An 18,086-nucleotide genomic window follows, 5' to 3' on the forward strand; every position below is an offset into this window, starting at 1 on the left:
TGTGCTAATGTATGATGCCAAATGTGACTTTTTAACTCGCTGTATCAAGTTACAGACCGTCACTTGACATCAAGTGGGGTTGAGGCAGCATTCACTTAAACTCAACGTTTTTGACCAATTTTGAGAAAGAATGTGGAGATTTGTTGACTTTGTGTGAATTTATTGGTGTCATTTGGAGTCTGGAGGGCCACATTTGGCCCCCGGGCCTTGAGTTTGACACATGTGTGACCATTCCTCTGTAGCTCTATGTTCATGGCCGTTCTCTCCCAGAAAGGTGAACCTCCCTTCCCAGTCTACAGTTCTTCCTGTTATTGGTGCACCACACTTTTTCCTTCCATTTGACTTTCTCTGAAAATCGTGTAACATTTTAACAATATTCAGATTTTCTTTCTCTCTTTTTTTTTCTATTCACAATGTTGGGTAACACAGAACCGTCACGCGGGAATCTGAAGCCAAGCAGAGACGGTACCAGCTGTTCTCTAATTCTCACAAATTGCACGTTATAGGAAGAGGAGCCGAGCGTAAACACGTTATTATTGAAGTCACACAAAAGGAGAGATTAGAGGTGCAGTCACGTAATCTCCTCCGAGGCCGTTTTCGCTCAGTCGTCATCAATGATTAAAACGTAAGGGCAAATAAACACAAGTAGGAACTGTTTAAAATGTTTGTTTTTTTTTAAACCACTCAAAGAACTGCCAAATCTCTGTTTAAGGTTTTACTAATAATTCACCACCAGTGGCGACAGATTCACCCCCGGCCCGCCAACGATGCCCAAATCACACGGGCTGTTGATTTGTCAGGCCATGTCTGCGCGGACATCCAAACGATCAATTTGTTCTTGCTGCTGAGTCATGACTTGTGTGCTTTATTTATTTATTTTTGCTTTATAAAGTCTGAACAAAATACCCTCCTTTTATTGACAAGGTTCGGGTTCAGCGATAGAGGGCAAATGGTTAGCAGGTGCAGGGTTAAGGTTTGAACTTTAAGCTTTAACTCGAGCTGTTCTATATTAATCCTGCGTGTTAAAAGAGAAGGTCTCAGACAGCGCAACTGGAAAAAATGCAACAAAAAATAAAAATAAAGAATCAGTGTGGCTGAGTCAGCTACCAGCCGACAAGTTGGTTTTTTTTTTCTTTTTCCCCCCCTTACCACATGCTAACGTTTTCACAGCTGCTGTAAGAAAAAAAAAAAATTATTACTGGAACATTGGGTCTGACGAAGCAAAATAAGGTCCCTGGCAGATAGTAATGTGTTTGCCTTCATCTCAAGGTGAGCAGACGGTGGAGGACGCCAATCTGTCTACGAGCTGCTGGCGAATTGTTTTTTCAACTGAGTTCAGATGGACCGACCTTTGAAGCCCAACGTAGAAGTATCATTTTGTTTTGTTTTTTTTAAAGGGGAAAAACATACTTAAAGCAACAAAAAAAAAAGAAAAGAAAAAAAACATAAACAGGTCATAAAGTCCTTAATTTTAGGTTTACATCTATTTAAAGTGAGTCTCGTCAACAAACAGATCTTAATGCATTTAAAGCAGGGGAAAGTACTAATTATGATGCGCTTGAGCCTCTGTCAATGCTAGGTTACCACTGGCTCTGACATGCATTATAGACTAAACAGCCATTTCAGTAACTGGAACTGCTTTGTTATGTTTGGGTACAAAAAACAAAAAAAAAGGTCAATTGGTTTCTCTAAATTCTCCCTAGGTGTGAGTGTGTGTGTGCATGGTTGTTTGTCCTGTATGTCTCTGTGTTGCCCTGCGACAGACTGGCGACCTGTCCAGGGTGTACCCCGCCTCTCGCCCGGAACGTAGCTGGAGATGGGCACCAGCAACCCTCCCGACCCCATTAGGGACAAGGGTGAACAGAAAATGGATGGTAAGCCCCATTAAGCTGCCACATAGCTGTCCAAACAGTTGCCTGCAGAGTTTTGGGTTTCCTGCAACAAAAAAAAATTGCCATAATGTAGAAAGAGCTCAGCAGCAAGTAATGTGCAATTTTCCATTCTGGAATTTTAACTTATCATAATAACAGTTCTAAATATCTCTCAGCTAGTTTCGTCGTGACATTTTTTGCTTTCAGGTATTCTGCAATTTAATTCGTCCTATAGTTTAATTTATATGTCTAAAAATGCAGTTAATGTATAGTTAGTTATAATGTCATTCGTGATGTCTTTAATTGGAACTGTGACTAGTCAGAACAAAAAGTGCGATATCTTAAAATTTGTTTGACCAGTCACAATTTAATTGTTGATTTCTGAATTAAGTGTTACAGACTGTCAGTAATTAACTGCAGATATGTGTGAATTTAAAGCTTCCGTACAGATTAATGGTACATCTGACATAATTTCTTCTAGTCAGAATGTAATTAGAGATATCTCAATTAGGTAATTTATTTTAATTTACTAATACGGGTGTAGTCAAAAAAAAATAATCTCAGATTTCTTGAACGTACGTGTTCTGTGGAGTGAAACCGATTTTATGTCGTAACGGCCGGCCATACAAAACAAATCTCGCGATTTGTTGATCTCCGTGACTGTGACGTTTATGAGATAAAACTCGAAGCCTCGTGGTCCGCACTCAAGGGCATCCGGACCGGCGCGCGAGACCCAGGCAATTCGACAACGTACCGCTCAGGCTTCATCGTGTCCGGGACCGACACCGACACCGTGGTTGTTCTGCACAGGAGGGAAGGTGGGTGTCTTTATTACCAGGTAATACACGCCAGCTGATATCTTGTGCTGGAGTCGACACAGGTTCAAATGCTGGCGCGTGGAAAAGTCAAACCCCCCACTTTTTATGAATCCGTTAAAAGTAGTAAATTGTAATAATAATAATAATTGCCCAGCTGTTTTAAAACAGCATTTTAAATGCTCAACAGAGTTCACAACGCCCTGCGTAGCAATTCATTCATTGTACAGTGAATATGAAGGCACCTGCTCGCTCGGAAATACACGCCGCCTTCCTGCTTCTGAATGCTGGCAGGCAGCCTTCAGGTTGTCTCGGTGTCAGCGTGTAGGACGCCATAACTCAGGAAGCAGGTAGTCACGTTCAACAAACCTCCCCTCCAACCCCACGCCAACTTGATATTGTACTGATATAGCGCTACTAAAGTCGGCTACAGTTTCGTTTACTGACTCCTAGCACAGCGCTGTCCCGGAAGTGCCTCGTGTCCGTCCACTGCTGGAACCTCACGACCACGCTCTCTTTTTCAAACTAACTTATTTTTTTTACCTGTCAATTGGAGCAGAAATGTATCTACTTGTATCTTAAGGCAGCCAGGTAACTGTAATGAAGCCAGTTTTCTGTCTTTTTTTCTTTCAAAGAGAAACAAAAAGCTCTGAAATGTGTAATTTCAGTCTAAAACAACCTTTAACCTTATTTTCACGATGTAACATTGCATTCAGCTGGCATGAAGTAAAATTGCTCAATTCTCAGAGGTAAAAAACCCCCCAAAAGACAAACTACCAATTTGTTGCTACATATTGTGCAGCCCTGCAGAGTGGGATTTGAGCGCCCTGGTCTCCTGGTTCTGACTTTTTTTTTTTTCTCAGGGTTTACTTGGAGCTTTCCTCCAGTGTGACTCTCACATGATTTACCACCACACAATGGCTCCTAAGCACTCCTCACCCTCCGTTTTTTTTATTTATTTTTATATCCAACACAGTCATTCCCCCCTCATCACCATCTTTCCCTATATTTTCTCGTTCGTCCTCTACACAACAAAAATTGAGCACCTCGTTTGTTTGACATTTGATTATCGTTTGCTCAATCTCTGGAACGTTAGACAAAGTAATTAAGATTTTATGTCTTCGACCCAAAGATATTCGATCTACATGTGTGATTTATTACAATTTATGTGGAACAAACAAGTGCATCGTCACATTAATTATTTTATTTTTTTACCTTCATGTATTGCTTCATTTATGTCAAACAGTTTTTTTAAAGGTGAACATGCAACATTTTATCGAGACAAATATGCAGCTGCCTCTGTTATGCCTTCTGGGAATTCATGGGTGTAGCGTTTCCTCATGCCTCTTACACAATTAGGAAGAAGATGATTTTTTTGGTAAGCAAGAACTTGAAGCCTGTTCCTGATGGGAAGAAGCGCTGTGTGTGTCGCAAAATGTCACGAAAGGAAAGACAAATAAACATTTATGTATTTAATAGGCTCGATTTATCGCTGCAGCAATTGTTAATTGAAGGTGCATCTTTTTAATTTATTTCCTTATTTTTGACCTGCTGATTGGATTTTGAGCGATTCAGATTTTTGTTTCTAAAACCAAACCCAACAAAAATGAGAAAAATGCACTTTAACGAGAAGTATTGGACGAGCAGTGTTCAAATAAGGCGCTCAAATGTTCATTAAAGTACACATTGATGTATTAATGAGTGAAAATGATAGGTTTTTAGTTTTGATGCGTCTTTATAACACAGCTAATGAGCACCATGAGTAAAAATTCACATCTCTTATCTGATTGGTGCTTTTCTATTAATAGTTGAACATGTAACGGTGTTAGTTGTGGCAAAGAATCTTTAATTTAATTTTTAATTTTTATCCTTTCTTAATATTATGACAAAACTCTGTTGCAACCTGCCTAGGAAACCGTTTTTTTTTTTTGTTTTTTTTTTTACTAAGACCAAAGCAGTTTAGCTACTTTTTGATCCCACCTGACACCACTCAGCGCTGCGCTCCCCTCATCTGTTCTCTTGGTAAACCTTGAAGTTAAACTTGTGCATCTTTCCTTGGGAGGAAAGAAAAAAAAAAAATCAAAACCGTAACATGTAAAGTCTCAGTAGAAGAAATGAACAGCTGTTTGCCTTTTTGGGTTTTATTTTAAAAACCTTGACTACAAGCTAATCTCCTGCCAAAGCTCGGAGGAGCGCAGCGTCCGGCACGCCGCGCTCCGCCAAGGGTGGGACTCGATTTTTATCCCGCTATCTGGCACGCACACACACACACACACACACACACACACACACACACACACACACACACACACACACACACACACACACACACGTGTCCGAAAGCTCTTAAAATCAGCTACCGAGAAGAAAAAAAAGCTGCAAGGGTTTAAACTTTCTGGTGAAGCACAAACAGACGCTTCATGTTTGCATACGTTTGAATGCACAATGAGATCATTTTTCCAGTTTTTGTTATCCATAGGCTTCTGCGTCTGAAAAGGAGCAGTTTAATTTGCCAATCTGATTAACGAATTAGCCCCGAAAAGTCCGGTATGTTTGGTATGTGAGATTAGAGAGGGGCTTTGCCCACCTTGGAGGGTAAATCCAGATTTCCTGTTCGTCTCATCCTTACCTGCTACCACTTTTCTAGCCACCGTTTTGACAGAGAATCCAGTCTTTTCCTTGGTGATCTTTACAACTAGTTTATAGTTGCTTTTAAGAGAGGAGAGGTCATCTCCACGGCACCCATGCAGGTTAGAAGGTCAAGGTTGGCCTCCCTGCCGAGCCAGACTCTAAAGTTAGCTGTGCTTCACAATGCCTAGAATAACAAAGTGTTTCCAGAGCGAGGCGCTTCCTTATTTGATTCAGTCATGCAACGGACTCATCGGTGGAAGTCGAGTATTTTTATCCGTTCTGCTTTTAGAAGAGGAAGCGTTGGGTGTTTTGGTTCTGCCGTAGTATCGCCGTCTGCTAGCCTTTGATTCAACCTCAAAGTTCCTCATACAAAGTTTGAATATGGAGCAATCTATTGGCGCAGTGTGAGAAACATGAGTGAAAATACTTTAAAAGAAAATGTAAAACATGATTCAAATTCTCTTATTTAAAACAGGGAAGCTTTAGTTATACCTACTGCTGCCATAATATCTATAATAATCTTTATTATAGCTTAATCCTTTTATAATAATGCTACCACAAGTATTTATGTTTGCTTTATGAACCATGGAATTATGCTAGATTTTGGTAGCTTTCAGTGCGTTTTGCATGGAGTACGATACCTTATTGCTGCGCTTCACCTTATAGAATAACTTTGCAGTTGGTCTTAAACTCGTATGTCAAAAATTAAGGCCTTAAAATGTCTTGACTCCATTTTTAAAAGAGTAAATTGACCTTAAGAATGTTAATCACAGGTCTTAAATGTTGTAGTGGCAGAACTGTTTAATCTTGCAAATCATGTGTAGCATATGTACTGGTGCTGGACTTCTCTGTCGCATAAACATTTGAAATGCACACAAACATCATCCCATTCTGTGACTTGAAGTGGTTGAGGCTACTGCTTACAAGCTGCTGATACACCCTTGCTAACGAGCTAGCTTGCTTGCGTCTGTTACGGGTAAGTGTAAATTTATCGTCAGTCGGCCGAACGCCGGTCGTTTTTGCTGTTAGCTTACTGTCACGTTCATTCTGTGCAAAAATGCTCAGCACTACTACATTTAAAATTTTGTTTTGTACGTTCCTGCTGTGATTCAGGTCTTAAAAAGCCTTAAATCTGAGTTGCTGTAACCTGCAGAAACTCTGCTCCCCGACCTCAAACTGCGGCTGTAAAACCGTTGAATTAGAGAAAGAGATGAACACTTGTTTAGTTTCCACATAAACGGCCATATGTAAGCAAGGGAATGTCTTTCAGCCAGCTGACTGGCAGTGTGGAGCAACATCTGGCTTCTTCTGTACTCCGTAAAACCACAGAAAACGTAAATTTTTTTTAATTGCAAATGAAGAACAGTTTGTGGCTATTAAACCATTTAAAATAACTTTTACTATAATTTACCCTAATTGGCAGTAACTCAGTAATTGTATTTGGCAAATTATTTCCTTTAAAAAGCCAAACCGATTGGTTTTAATCAATGTTGCAAGTGTGCTGCTGCTGTATCCCAGTGTTTACTTATCGCTGCAGACGCGTAACCTTCAATCATGTTTTCACACGTACGGCGAAGGGTTGAAACCACTTCAGTGACCTTACCAAGACTTTGATAAACACGTGGCTTTCTAGAGATTTTAGTGTTTGTTTGCTCTTCAGGGTGAGCCAGAGGGTCAAAGGTCACGGCCTTTGAGCAAAGATTAATTAACCCAGTTTGTTTGCTGTTGACTCCAATAGCCCTCTTTTCATTTCATAGCCGCTGAAGGATTTACTCACCTGTTTCAGAATGGGACACAAATATGGCTGCTTGTTGTTGAGCAGATGTGGTAGGATGATCATAAATGCCAAATAAGGAAGAAGACAAAGGGAAGCATTTTGTCTCTTGCTTTTTCTAACAGCTTAGCATAAACCACCAACTGTCAAAGTAAATAAAAGGAATTTTTTTGTGTAAATATTGCAAAAGAATTTCAACGTCTACTCAGACAGAATGCAGATTTAAAAAAAAAAAAAAGACGTTTTGTTGAGCTAAATACGACGGACACATCTGTGTTCCTGGTTCGATTGCAGCGCTTCAAGTTCCCATAACATAAGGATGTTTTTATATGTGATAACTGGTCGTGTTTTGTCTTCTTGACCTCTCCTGTCCTCACAGGAAAAAGAAAAAAAAAAATGGCGGTGGAAGGTCATGAAGAAGCTGAGCGGTGTCTGATTGCAGTGAATCCCTGAGTGCTCAGAAACTCTATATCACTCCGATATTTTTATTTTTTTTTTTCTTCAGTTTTTCGATCGGCTCAGAGGAGAAGGATCTGCCGGGCTCTTATTCCTCTTCTTGTTGATATTTTATAAATAAAACTGATCCTCTGCTTGGACCGGCTGATGATTTCTCCCACTGAGGCGCGCTGAGGGCCGGTCCGTTTCTGGACCCTGACGGTCACTGAGTTCATATCGTAGCACTGAGTCCGCGCTAACCTGAGCAGCACACTGCTCTTTTGTGTTCAAAAACGGTGGCTTTCTTTCAAGCTGGCCACACAGGAAAACCCCAAGGATGTTTTGACAAGAGGTGGGAACACCTTCTTTGGAAACAGAACTGTTCCCTGAGTTTAACAGGAACATGTTTGTGACTGAAAGTGCTAAAAGATAAGTGAAAATCTACACGCAGCAGAAGCGGTTCACCGACTCTTCTGGAGAGTTAAGCAGGTTTTGAAAGTGATACAACGTAACTCTGTTGTTTTCAGAGTCCGGGAATCTAAAAGTCGTATTCTTTGTGTTTTTTGCTTTAGAGTCCTGAGAAGCAGAGATGGAACAAGCAAGGTCAACAATATCCAAAATTGTAAGTATTGTATCTGAACTACTAACTTGTCGATATTTGATCAGATTTCATGTTCATATTGTTGCTACCTCTGAGAAAACTGCAACACGCCTAAGCTGGGAAAGTGATGAATCTGGAGAAATTAGCTGTTTTTCTCAACTCTAGTGTTGCTTGATGTGTTTTTTAAAAATTTTTTTATACATGAATATATTCATATAAAAGCCAGATCAAAACCAGATAGAAATTAATTACAAATTCATTTTACTGTGCAGATTTTCCAAGTTTCCTTTTCTGAGGAATTACAGGTTATTCAACATTTCCCAGAATCCTGCTGCACATTCAGACCAGAATAGAAACTAAAACATTCCTTCAGCGAGTAAAGTCAAAGCAAAACCCTAATCCACAAAGTTGGGGGGAAAAACACTAAATACAGGGCGTCCTCACATCTTTAAAAAGTCTTAAATTCATGTATCAAAAAGTAAGGCCTTGAATTGTCTAAAGTTTATTCAATAAAAACATTAAATTGATCTTAAATACGTTAATCACTGGTCTTAAATTTTGATGTGGCTGGGCTGTTTAACCTCATGAATGCAGTTTAATTTATTTTTTCACAAGGGACTTTATTCTTCATGTAAAAGACTGATTCACCCGTTTACATCTTCATTCTGTGACTCGAGGCAGTTGAGGCTACCGCTAACCTTGCTAGCTACCCATTTAGTTTTTTTACACCCATCGTGGGTAAGTGCAAATGTATTGCCTTTTGTACATTTTTGTTGTGATACAAGTCTTAAATTTCAGTCATAATAGTATTTTTAAAGTCTTAAAATTCATATATCTAAAATTAAGGCCTTATAATGTATTTGGGTTATTAAATGAAGTTAACTTGGGTTTAAATAAGTTAATTACAGGTCTTTTGATGTGGCAGGACTACTTGATCTCATAAATGTAGTTTAATGGGGGTTTTCATATGGGACTTTTCTGTCTGTGTAAAGTTTGAGTCACCTGAAGACATCTACATTGCATTCTGTGACTTGAGGCAAAGGAGACTACTGCTAACTAGCTGCTAATATAGCCTTGCTAACTATTTTTTCCACATCCATCATGAGTAACTGCAAATGTCACTCATGTGTCGTCTTTTGTACATTTCTGTTGCATTACAGGTCTTAAATTTCCTTCATAATTGTCTTTAAAAGTCTTAAATTTGAGTCAGTGAAACCTGTGGAGACCCTGAAAAAAAGAACATGACACTGACCCTTTCTAACCCACAAGATACTTTATTATTATGATAATGAAGTTGAAACAAACTGATTTGTGCAGCTAGAGTGTGCTGTACTTCAATTCTACCCAGACTGGACGCATGTCAGACAAAAGACGGACAATGTCTGCGTTTAAGACGAACGAGGGTCAGCAGGGCTCCAGGGTTTTCCGGCTGGTGTAACACGAGCTAACTCTAATCCTTTTATTTCCATCCCCGCCTTTTCTTAACCAGTTTAACGGTGAGCCGCACACCTACACGCGCTTCAACCTGACCCAGAACATGGAGGGCGACACCAGCCAGGTGGAGATGAAGCTGTCGTCGGACGTGGACGAGGAGGTTGGGGAGAACGGCGTGGGAGACAATCGTCATCATCACAACTCCAACGGCAGACCCTACATGGTTCAAAAGCTGCAGCGCACGCCCAGGAACTTGTGCTACATGGCGTGTGGCGTCCTCCTCATCTTCATCATCGGTAAGCTGGAGGCACTAAAGAAGGAATGTTAGATGCACTGATCCGGTATTAATACCTGTATTGGTCCCGATATTGACAAAAATTCTAGATCATGTATCGTGACAATGTGCCCTGTCTATAAGAGCAAATCTATTCAGTCTAATTCTATGCTGTGTGCCCTGAGTGATGTCATACTTTATTTATTTTAGGTTATATTTAGAATTCCTATTTGTACTTGCTGAACCATTTGTTGTAGTTCATTTTTTTTACATTTGTCAGCCTATTGTTATTGCCAGTTTATTGTTTTTAAATTAGCTGTTTTGCTCCCAATTCCACTGATTGAACAAATTAAAGTTTTGCTTTTTCACATTTCACCAAGATTGTGAAGCTATTGGTGTATTTAATTCAGCACATTTATGTCTGTGTTGAGGAAAAGAAACGAAACATTTCAAGTAGGGCTGGATAATAAATCAATCACAATTTATGTCTTGATGGGCAATATCAGTAGACATTTCAATAATTTCACTGAAGTCAGATTTAGAAACTCATTCTGGCTCTAAATCGGCTAGATAGGAAAAGGTTCATTCTCGGCAAACTCACTCTGGTTACCTAGCAACAACCTGTTAAATACGTGGCGCAGCAGCAGTTCAAGGTTTTGCCACCGTGTAGAAAGTCTGATATTGTGATAAATTTTTCAGCCTCCTAGTTTTTAGTCAGTTCATCAATGTTTTTGTGTATCGGATTGGTATCGATACTAAACCTCAGATATCGGTATCGGAAGTGGAAAATGTGGAATCATTGTTAAATTTGTCATGCCATTTTAGTTTTTTTTACGCTTTTTCTTTGAACCTAAATCCACTGGCTTCTTCCAGGGTTCTTGATCGGCTACATGACTAATAAGAAAAAGGAACTGGCTCCCGTCTGCGCATCCTCCATCAGCGTCGTCAATGACGACATTCCCCGCGAGACGGGCGCCGCGCCCCTCATGGACTGGGACGATGTCAAAAAACTCCTGACTGAAAAATTCTCTGCTGCCAAACTAGAAAAAGTTTTGAGGTGATCAGAAAGTAAAAAAAATAAAATAAAATTTGAATTGTTACTTTCATTGCATTCCAGGTGTGTAACTGTGTGTTTCTATCCTGTCGTAGCGAGTTCTCTCATAGCAACCACAGGGCCGGTTCTTCTCAGGATGAATCCCTGGCAAACCGAGTTCTCCAGAGGTTCAAGGACTACGGCATGAAGGCCTGGACGGACGAGCACTTCATCAAGGTCCACGACCCGCCGGCGGCCGGCTACAACACGTTTGTCTTCAAGAACGCGTCAGAGGAGCGTCCCAGGGGATTCCTGTCCTACAGCGCCGTCGGATCAGTACAGGTCGGCAGCAAAACTGAGAGAAAAACCTGAAAACGCCTAACGCGTGTAGGTAACCAGAACGCTGCTGCGCTTCCAGGGCGCGGTGCTGTACGCTCATTACGGCGAGGACAACGACTTCCAGGCGCTGTCGGACAGAAACGTCAACATGAACGGCAGAGTTATGCTGATCAGAGCCGGAAAGATCAGCTTCGCTGAGAAGGTGACCGGTTTAAAACAACAGCTACTTTGTCATTTGTTACATGTTTATTTGTGAATCAAACACATTTCAGATCTGGGTTTCTTTGTGATTCCAGGTTGCCAACGCCGCCAGAATGAACGCCTCTGCTGTTCTGATCTACACAGACCCGAGTGATTACAATATCAAAGGGGACATCGAGATCTACGGACATGTGAGTCACTCGCCTGATGCTAAATCAGTCCGTTTAGATGAAATCACAGAACGATGCAAAACACTCTTAAGGGTCTCCTTAAACCTGCTGGTCAGTCATGCACAGAAATGCTCTGATCACTAAGTCAATATCTTTGGCCGCTTTGCCTCGTCCTGCTGGGAAATGACATCAGCATCTCTTTAAAGCTTGTCAGCAGAAGGAAGCATGAAGGCACCAAAGCTTCCTGGTAGACGGCTTCAATGACTCCACAAATAATCTTCATCCTGAATCTGGAACCTCAATTTCTTTTCATCACTAAATAAGTTATTTTTCTTTAGCCCAGTAGAAAAACACCCTAGAAGCACCAACTCGAGCACAAATCATACCTTGTCAATCTCTTCGAAAATCTTGAAGAAACTTTGCTTCACAAGCCTCACTTCCAGCCACACCTTTTCCTTCCACTCAACTTTCCATTAATGCACATGAATACAGATGTTTGTGAGCAGCCAGCTGTTTTGGCAGTGACTGTTTGTGGCTCCATCCCCCTTGTGCAGAGCGCACTGTGAAGGCATCTTATGACTTTATAGGCCAAAAACCTAACATTCTTGTCTTATAAATGTATATAAAACCAATAATAAAGATTCTATTAGTTAGCTATAATAATCGAAATTAACAGAATTAGAATAGAGTATGTAATTATGCCCATTTAATCTATTTTGAGTTTTATTTTGTGTTTCTGATGCTGTTTATTTAGTTGATTCGGTTTGTGGTGTTTAGTCTTGAATGGCTTAAATTATTCCTACATTGGGAAATTATTTTATTTCATTTATTTATATTAAATGTATATAAAAATTATAATCAAGTTTAGTTTTTTTGTTTTTTTCCCTTGGAGCAAGTTTATGAAACCAGTAACTGGCCAGTGGCTTGGTTGATGCTGGAGCGCCCTCTGGTGGATATTTGCTTCTGTCTATTCTTCTTGTAGTTTAGTGCTGCGTTCAAATCAAACACACTTTGCGGGTCAGAAACGCGTCCAGTACCTCAAGTTGGACGCTTGTTAACTTTGAAGTCAGATGATTTGATATCAAGTGTAAAGAATCACTACAGATGTGCGTTGGGAGGAACTTCTTGCCCTTTTTTTTTTTTTCTCCCATTCTTTTTGTGCAATGGTGGATGAAATATTGAGGGTGTCTTGGCTGCATTTTCTGAAAGGAAGAGAAAGTCGGAGGGATTTCACCAGATAACTCGGATGTGTTGTGAGCTTTTTCACGTACGCTGTTGAGGATCACTTTCAGACGCTCAAATCACATTTGGTTTGAATTCAGCACCGGACTTTAGCACTATGCTCCCAGTAAATATCAGAGGCCTCTTAACCTTTGGCTTAAATCGGTGGAAACAGAAGATTAAACAGTGGATATGAATCAAAAATAATCATAACACTCACAATCTTCTCCTGCAGGTCCACATGGGCTCAGGTGATCCTTACACTCCCGGGTTCCCCTCCTTCAACCACACCCAGTTTCCTCCTGCGGAGTCTTCAGGCCTGCCCAAAATTCTGGCACAGACCATCACATTGGACATGGCAAAGAAAATCCTTGAGTAAAGCTCATATCTTTGATTCGTTTATTTTTTCGCATTGATACCAGTTAGCTCTGTAACATGTTCCTCTCCGGCTCCCACAGCCAGCTCAGTGGTTCAAAGAGGCCCGACAAGTGGGAAGGTTTCAGCAAATTAGGAGACGAGACTGACGTCATCACTGTGAATGTCAACAACGTTCTCACAGAGAAGAGGATCCACAACGTGTTTGGGGTCATCAAAGGTTTTGTCGACCCAGGTAAAATGAAACCGGAATTCAAAGACAGAGATGTGTGTGTGTGTGTGTGTTTGGAGGAAATGGTCGTCAGGAACTCCTCTGACTTTGTCCAGACCGTTATGTGGTTATCGGCGCCCAGAGGGACGCGTGGGGCCCGGGCTATGCTGCGTCAACCGTCGGCACCAGCGTTCTGGTGGAGCTGGCCCGCTCCATCTCTGACATGGTGAAGAACGGTGAGCATCGGAACACACTCGGGCGTTTTCTAAGATGTTCAGCTTGAAAACTTCACAGGCGAACGTCTGCAAACCTGTTTTTACAGAGGGATTCAAGCCCAGGAGGAGCATTGTGTTTGCTAGCTGGAGTGCTGGAGAATACGGAAGCATTGGCGCCACCGAGTGGTTGGAGGTGAGGACTGCAAGACTTTTTTTTTTCCCCCTGAACGTTTTTTTACTCTTATAACAACTTTTCATAAAATATTCAGTGTTATGTCTACCCTAACTGTCGTTTAATCTCACCTGTAGGGATATGTGTCGTCTCTGAGCATGAAAGCCTTCTCTTACATCAACCTGGATGGCATTGTAACAGGTACTCACTCGCTTTCATATTCAATGTATTTGGTGCCCAATATATTTTACAAGCACACATATGGTGCTCTATAAAGTAGCAGTTTTGTATTTAAATAAGTATAATTTCTTATTTTAAGGTCTGAATGGATTTAAAGTAGCAGCCAGTCCCCTAATGCACACCTTGATTGAAAACACCCTAAAAGAGGTAAAACATCCAGCAAATTTGGCTTTTATAACATATTTGTATTTTAAATGTATTGGTGTTTATATGCAGATATTTTTGCTTTTTTCTAATAGGTAAAGAACAGAGACGGCATTCTTTATAAGCAATTTGCAAAAGACAACTTTGAAACAAATATGTAAGTGTGTCATAAATGTCAACCGATGACATCAAACTCAACTTCCTGAATGTTTAACATTTGTGGTGTTTCTAATTTATTCTCATCATTCTTGCCGTTTTTGTTCTGCAGTGTGGAGCCGATGCGGATGGATAGCGCTGCGTATCCTTTCCTTGCCTTCTCTGGAATCCCCTCCATGTCATTCAGATTCTCCCCGGACAACTCGGTGAGTTGTTCTTGTTCACCGTAGATCCCTTGAAAACTCAACAGCTGCTGATGGCGTAGCCTCATTTCTCCTCTCGTTTTTCCCTCTCAGAACTACAAGTACTTTGGCACAATGCAGGACACCGCCGACAACCTGAACGCCGCCACGTCCAGCCAGGTTCCCCAGCTGGCAGAGACAGCGGGCCGCTTCGCCGGCCACATAGCTCTGAGGCTGGTCCACGACCATCTGCTGCAGATGGACGTGATGAAATATTACAAGGTCGTCCGTTCCTACGTGACCAAGATCAATGGAAGAGTCAAGGAAGTTCTGCAGGTGAGTTGGGATATTTTTTTCGTTTTTGTTCTCATTTCATGACTTTTTCTTTTTTTTTTTTTTTTTTTTAATTACGCTGCATCCGTTCGTTGTTCCAGATGCGACCCCAGCTGTTGCCCAAATCCCTGACTGTGCAGTGGTTGATCTCCGCCACGGGTTCGTACAGCCGGGCTGCCCAGAGCCTGCAGAACGACATCCAGAACAGCGACCTGGAGGACATCGAAATGTGCCGCCTCATCAACGACCGTATCATGGCGGTAAGGCCTTCACAGCTCGGTTCAGCGTGTCTGCAGTCGTTTGAGCAAACTGCCTTTTTTGAGTCTGTGTAATCCAGATAACGATTAATCAACTACTAAATTAGCTGACGATTATTTCAACAATTGATTAATCACAGTTAATCGTTTCAGCCTCAGTTCAATCATTTCAAAACGAACCTGATGTGCATCCAATCTGTTTTTACAAACCACTTTAGAACATCCCTTACCTTAGTTTTCCTGATCAGCACGGTTATTTTAGAACGACGCTTGAACTTTCACAAGTTATCGACAAATTTGAATCTGAGCTTTCCCTCTTGGCCCTCCTTGCAGGTGGAAAGAAACTTCCTGTCCCACTACGTCTCCCCCAGGCAGAGCCCTTTCCGCCACATCCTGCTCGGCTCGGGCCCCCACACTCTCAAAGCACTCACCAAACACCTGGACGCCCTGAAGACGAACAACCCTGAGGCAAACGCCGAGCTGTTCCTCAACGAGTTCGCCCTGGCAACCTGGACCATCCAGGGCTGCGCCAACTCCTTAGCAGGGGACATCTGGTCTCTGGATAATGAAATCTAAACCAAGCAAAAGTTTCACAACCTTAAAAAAAAATCAATAAGTTTTAACAATTGGAGAAAATAATATGGTCCCTCCTTTTATATTCATTTGATCTTACTTTTTATCCACATGTAACACTTAAAAAACCAAACTTTTGATGCGTTGGTGCTACTAATGACTACTATAGTAGTAGTTGTGTTTTCCTATGAATGAGCTGAATGGAGAGCATTTCACAACAACCTAATAGGTCATGATCACTCTTATGACTCAGAGAATTACATCACCAAAGGTCAGTATGATAAAATAATAACTTTTAATCTGTTTACTAAAAATGATTACAAAGCTGCTGAAGCCAAAAGTTCAAGCCTGAGCTGTTGTTTTGTGGGTAGCTACAGTTTTCTAAAAACCCAGCTCATCAGTTTCAGAAGGTGCTCAAATCGGCAATTACAAAAAAAAAGAAAAATAAAAAAAAATTTCATGGTGCACAGAGCGCAGCCATTATCTGCCTCCAAGCTCATGTGACTAAAAAAAATAAAAAATGAAGTCCTGAGCTAATCAGGAATCACAGAGCTAATATGTACGAACCTTCCCAAAAAAATTAAAGGTGGAAGGTTCCCAAAAAGACGCAGCACTGAACCATAAACCGTATGTTTTTATTTATTGTTATTTATTTATCAGTGGCAGGGTTCACTATAAATAGGTTTTTATTGCCTTTTTTATTTTTAATTATTTTGTATAATTATCGGGAGCAGTGCCTCCCATAATTATGACAGTTATACTGTCGAAATGACAAAAGCAGCATCTGCTAAAACAGAGAAGCGTTGCGTGTGGACCGACCGGGCGGCCCGGACCAAAGGCACAACCACCCGTTCTCTCCGCCGCGCCCTCGGTTTCATGCGCTCTTCTCGTCCTCAGCATTATCGGGAGTAGTGTTTTCCATAATGTGGAAAAAAAACAGAAGAAGGTAGTTTTTGTCTACCAGCACATGTGTCCGTATCGGAGGCAGTGCCCTCCATATTTCACTGTAGGGGTGGATGATTTTTTTTTTTCCTCTTTTTTTTGTAATTATCGGGAACAGTGTTTCCCATAATGTGTAAATACAGTTGATAGCTATGCATACATGTCGCTTACTCTTCTGCATTCTCTCTCCTCTCTCTCTCTCTCTCTCTCCCTCTCTCTCTCTCTCTCTCTCTCTCTCTCTCTCTCTCTCTCTCTCTCTCTCTCTCTCTCTCTCTCTCTCTCTCTCTCTCTCTCCTCTCTCTCTCTCTCTCTCTCTCTCTCTCTCTCTCTCTCTCTCTCTCTCTCTCTCTCTCTCTCTCTCTCTCTCTCTCTCTCTCTCTGTGTGTGTGTGTTAATCAAACACACACCAACTCGTCTTTTTTTATATAGATATTCGAGCCGATACAGGAAATATTCTGATTTATACAGAAGTATGTCGCAAACACTCGGGACCCGCGTGGTTACATCACCGGTCTGGTATTCCTGTGGCTTATTATGATTTTTGTTACAGATTCATTCAATTTGAAAATTCTTTGCCGTTTTCTTTTTGTGCCTTTTTAAGTTTTGTAACTTCACAATAAAAATTGAATGTAATTTTAGTAGGTAAAAGGCTTTTCTTGTTTAGGTTTCTTCTTTTCTTTTATTTCTTCTCGCCAGAATCTAAAGTTACTGCTGTAAGCGGCTCTTACAACATCCTGGAATTAAACTTTACATTTAAGATGATTGTTGTGTGGGAAGAACAACAAACTGTTTTATAATCAGAAAGCAAAGATGCATCTACTAAAAAAAAAAGGACATAAATGGATTTTTAAAGGTTGATAATGGCCCTGCTTGAGGCTTCAAATCCAAGCCTGAAAAAAAGAAAATTCATGAACTGTCCTAGGAAATTTCAATCAATGAATTTGTCTGGATATTGCTTAACCTTGTTTTCTTTGACTGCGTGTCTGCAGGCTTTGCTGGGCATTTTTATTGCAATAAAAGTCACCTAATATGATGTCTTGTCTGTTTTTTTTGTTTTTACAAGCAAAGAATTTATTTTCTTTATCCACAATGCAAAACATGAATATTCTTTGTACTGTTTTGTATTATTTACTGTTCTTCCAGCAAACGGCCTTGTGTCGAGTCCATATGCCTCTTAACTATCGACTACTAAATTAGTTGCCGATCTTTTCAACAATCACAATTAATCCGATTAATCGTTTCAGCCCTAGATTAATCACTATAACATCGTTTTGTTGTTAATGTTAGTAGTTGCCTCATCATTTCATACCTAAAATCATTAACTTATTTGTTATTTTTGACTTTGTCTCCCATTCTGACGGAGAAGCTACTAACAAATTGTAGTGGCAAGATTTGACCAGGCGATGGAGACAAAGTAAACCTTTTTGAGTGACGGATTCTGTCAACTGGATCCTGTGTCACAATTTCTAAATCCTGGTTTCAGAAGG

The 18,086-nt window shown here is 40.7% G+C and overlaps 1 protein-coding gene and 1 long non-coding RNA gene across 2 annotated transcripts in view; one reads left to right on the forward strand and one right to left on the reverse strand.

Annotated features, from left to right (window-relative positions):
- LOC114147193 (uncharacterized) overlaps nt 1–15,939 on the reverse strand; it is a 27,180-nt gene extending 11,241 nt beyond the window's left edge. Inside the window, exons 1-2 of the long non-coding RNA XR_003596036.1 lie at nt 15,822–15,939; nt 5,316–6,841 (exon numbers count right to left, since the gene is read on the reverse strand). This is a non-coding gene — a long non-coding RNA (uncharacterized LOC114147193). The remainder of the gene's footprint in view (nt 1–5,315; nt 6,842–15,821) is intronic.
- tfr1a (transferrin receptor 1a) lies at nt 2,569–16,095 on the forward strand. The gene is made up of 18 exons (XM_028021785.1): nt 2,569–2,689; nt 8,099–8,148; nt 9,617–9,857; nt 10,709–10,892; nt 10,985–11,210; nt 11,287–11,409; nt 11,504–11,599; nt 13,035–13,174; nt 13,258–13,409; nt 13,502–13,621; nt 13,708–13,793; nt 13,910–13,973; nt 14,092–14,159; nt 14,252–14,313; nt 14,425–14,518; nt 14,609–14,830; nt 14,929–15,087; nt 15,418–16,095. Exons 2-18 carry the CDS (start codon nt 8,116–8,118, stop codon nt 15,658–15,660), a joined length of 2,313 nt encoding a protein of 770 aa, XP_027877586.1. The 5' UTR covers nt 2,569–2,689; nt 8,099–8,115; the 3' UTR covers nt 15,661–16,095.
- Nucleotides 16,096–18,086: the final 1,991 nt, after the last annotated feature.

The sequence above is a fragment of the Xiphophorus couchianus genome, chromosome 6, assembly GCF_001444195.1.
Source record: "Xiphophorus couchianus chromosome 6, X_couchianus-1.0, whole genome shotgun sequence".
Classification (NCBI taxonomy): domain Eukaryota; kingdom Metazoa; phylum Chordata; class Actinopteri; order Cyprinodontiformes; family Poeciliidae; genus Xiphophorus; species Xiphophorus couchianus.

Excerpts from the sequence above, each read along its gene's own strand:
- tfr1a (XM_028021785.1), top strand. The coding sequence starts at position 8,116 with ATGGAACAAGCAAGGTCAACAATATCCAAAATT. Across the intron at positions 11,211-11,286 it reads GCGCCGTCGGATCAGTACAG|GGCGCGGTGCTGTACGCTCA; the intron begins GTCGGCAGCAAA and ends CTGCGCTTCCAG. Across the intron at positions 14,314-14,424 it reads GACAACTTTGAAACAAATAT|TGTGGAGCCGATGCGGATGG; the intron begins GTAAGTGTGTCA and ends TTTGTTCTGCAG.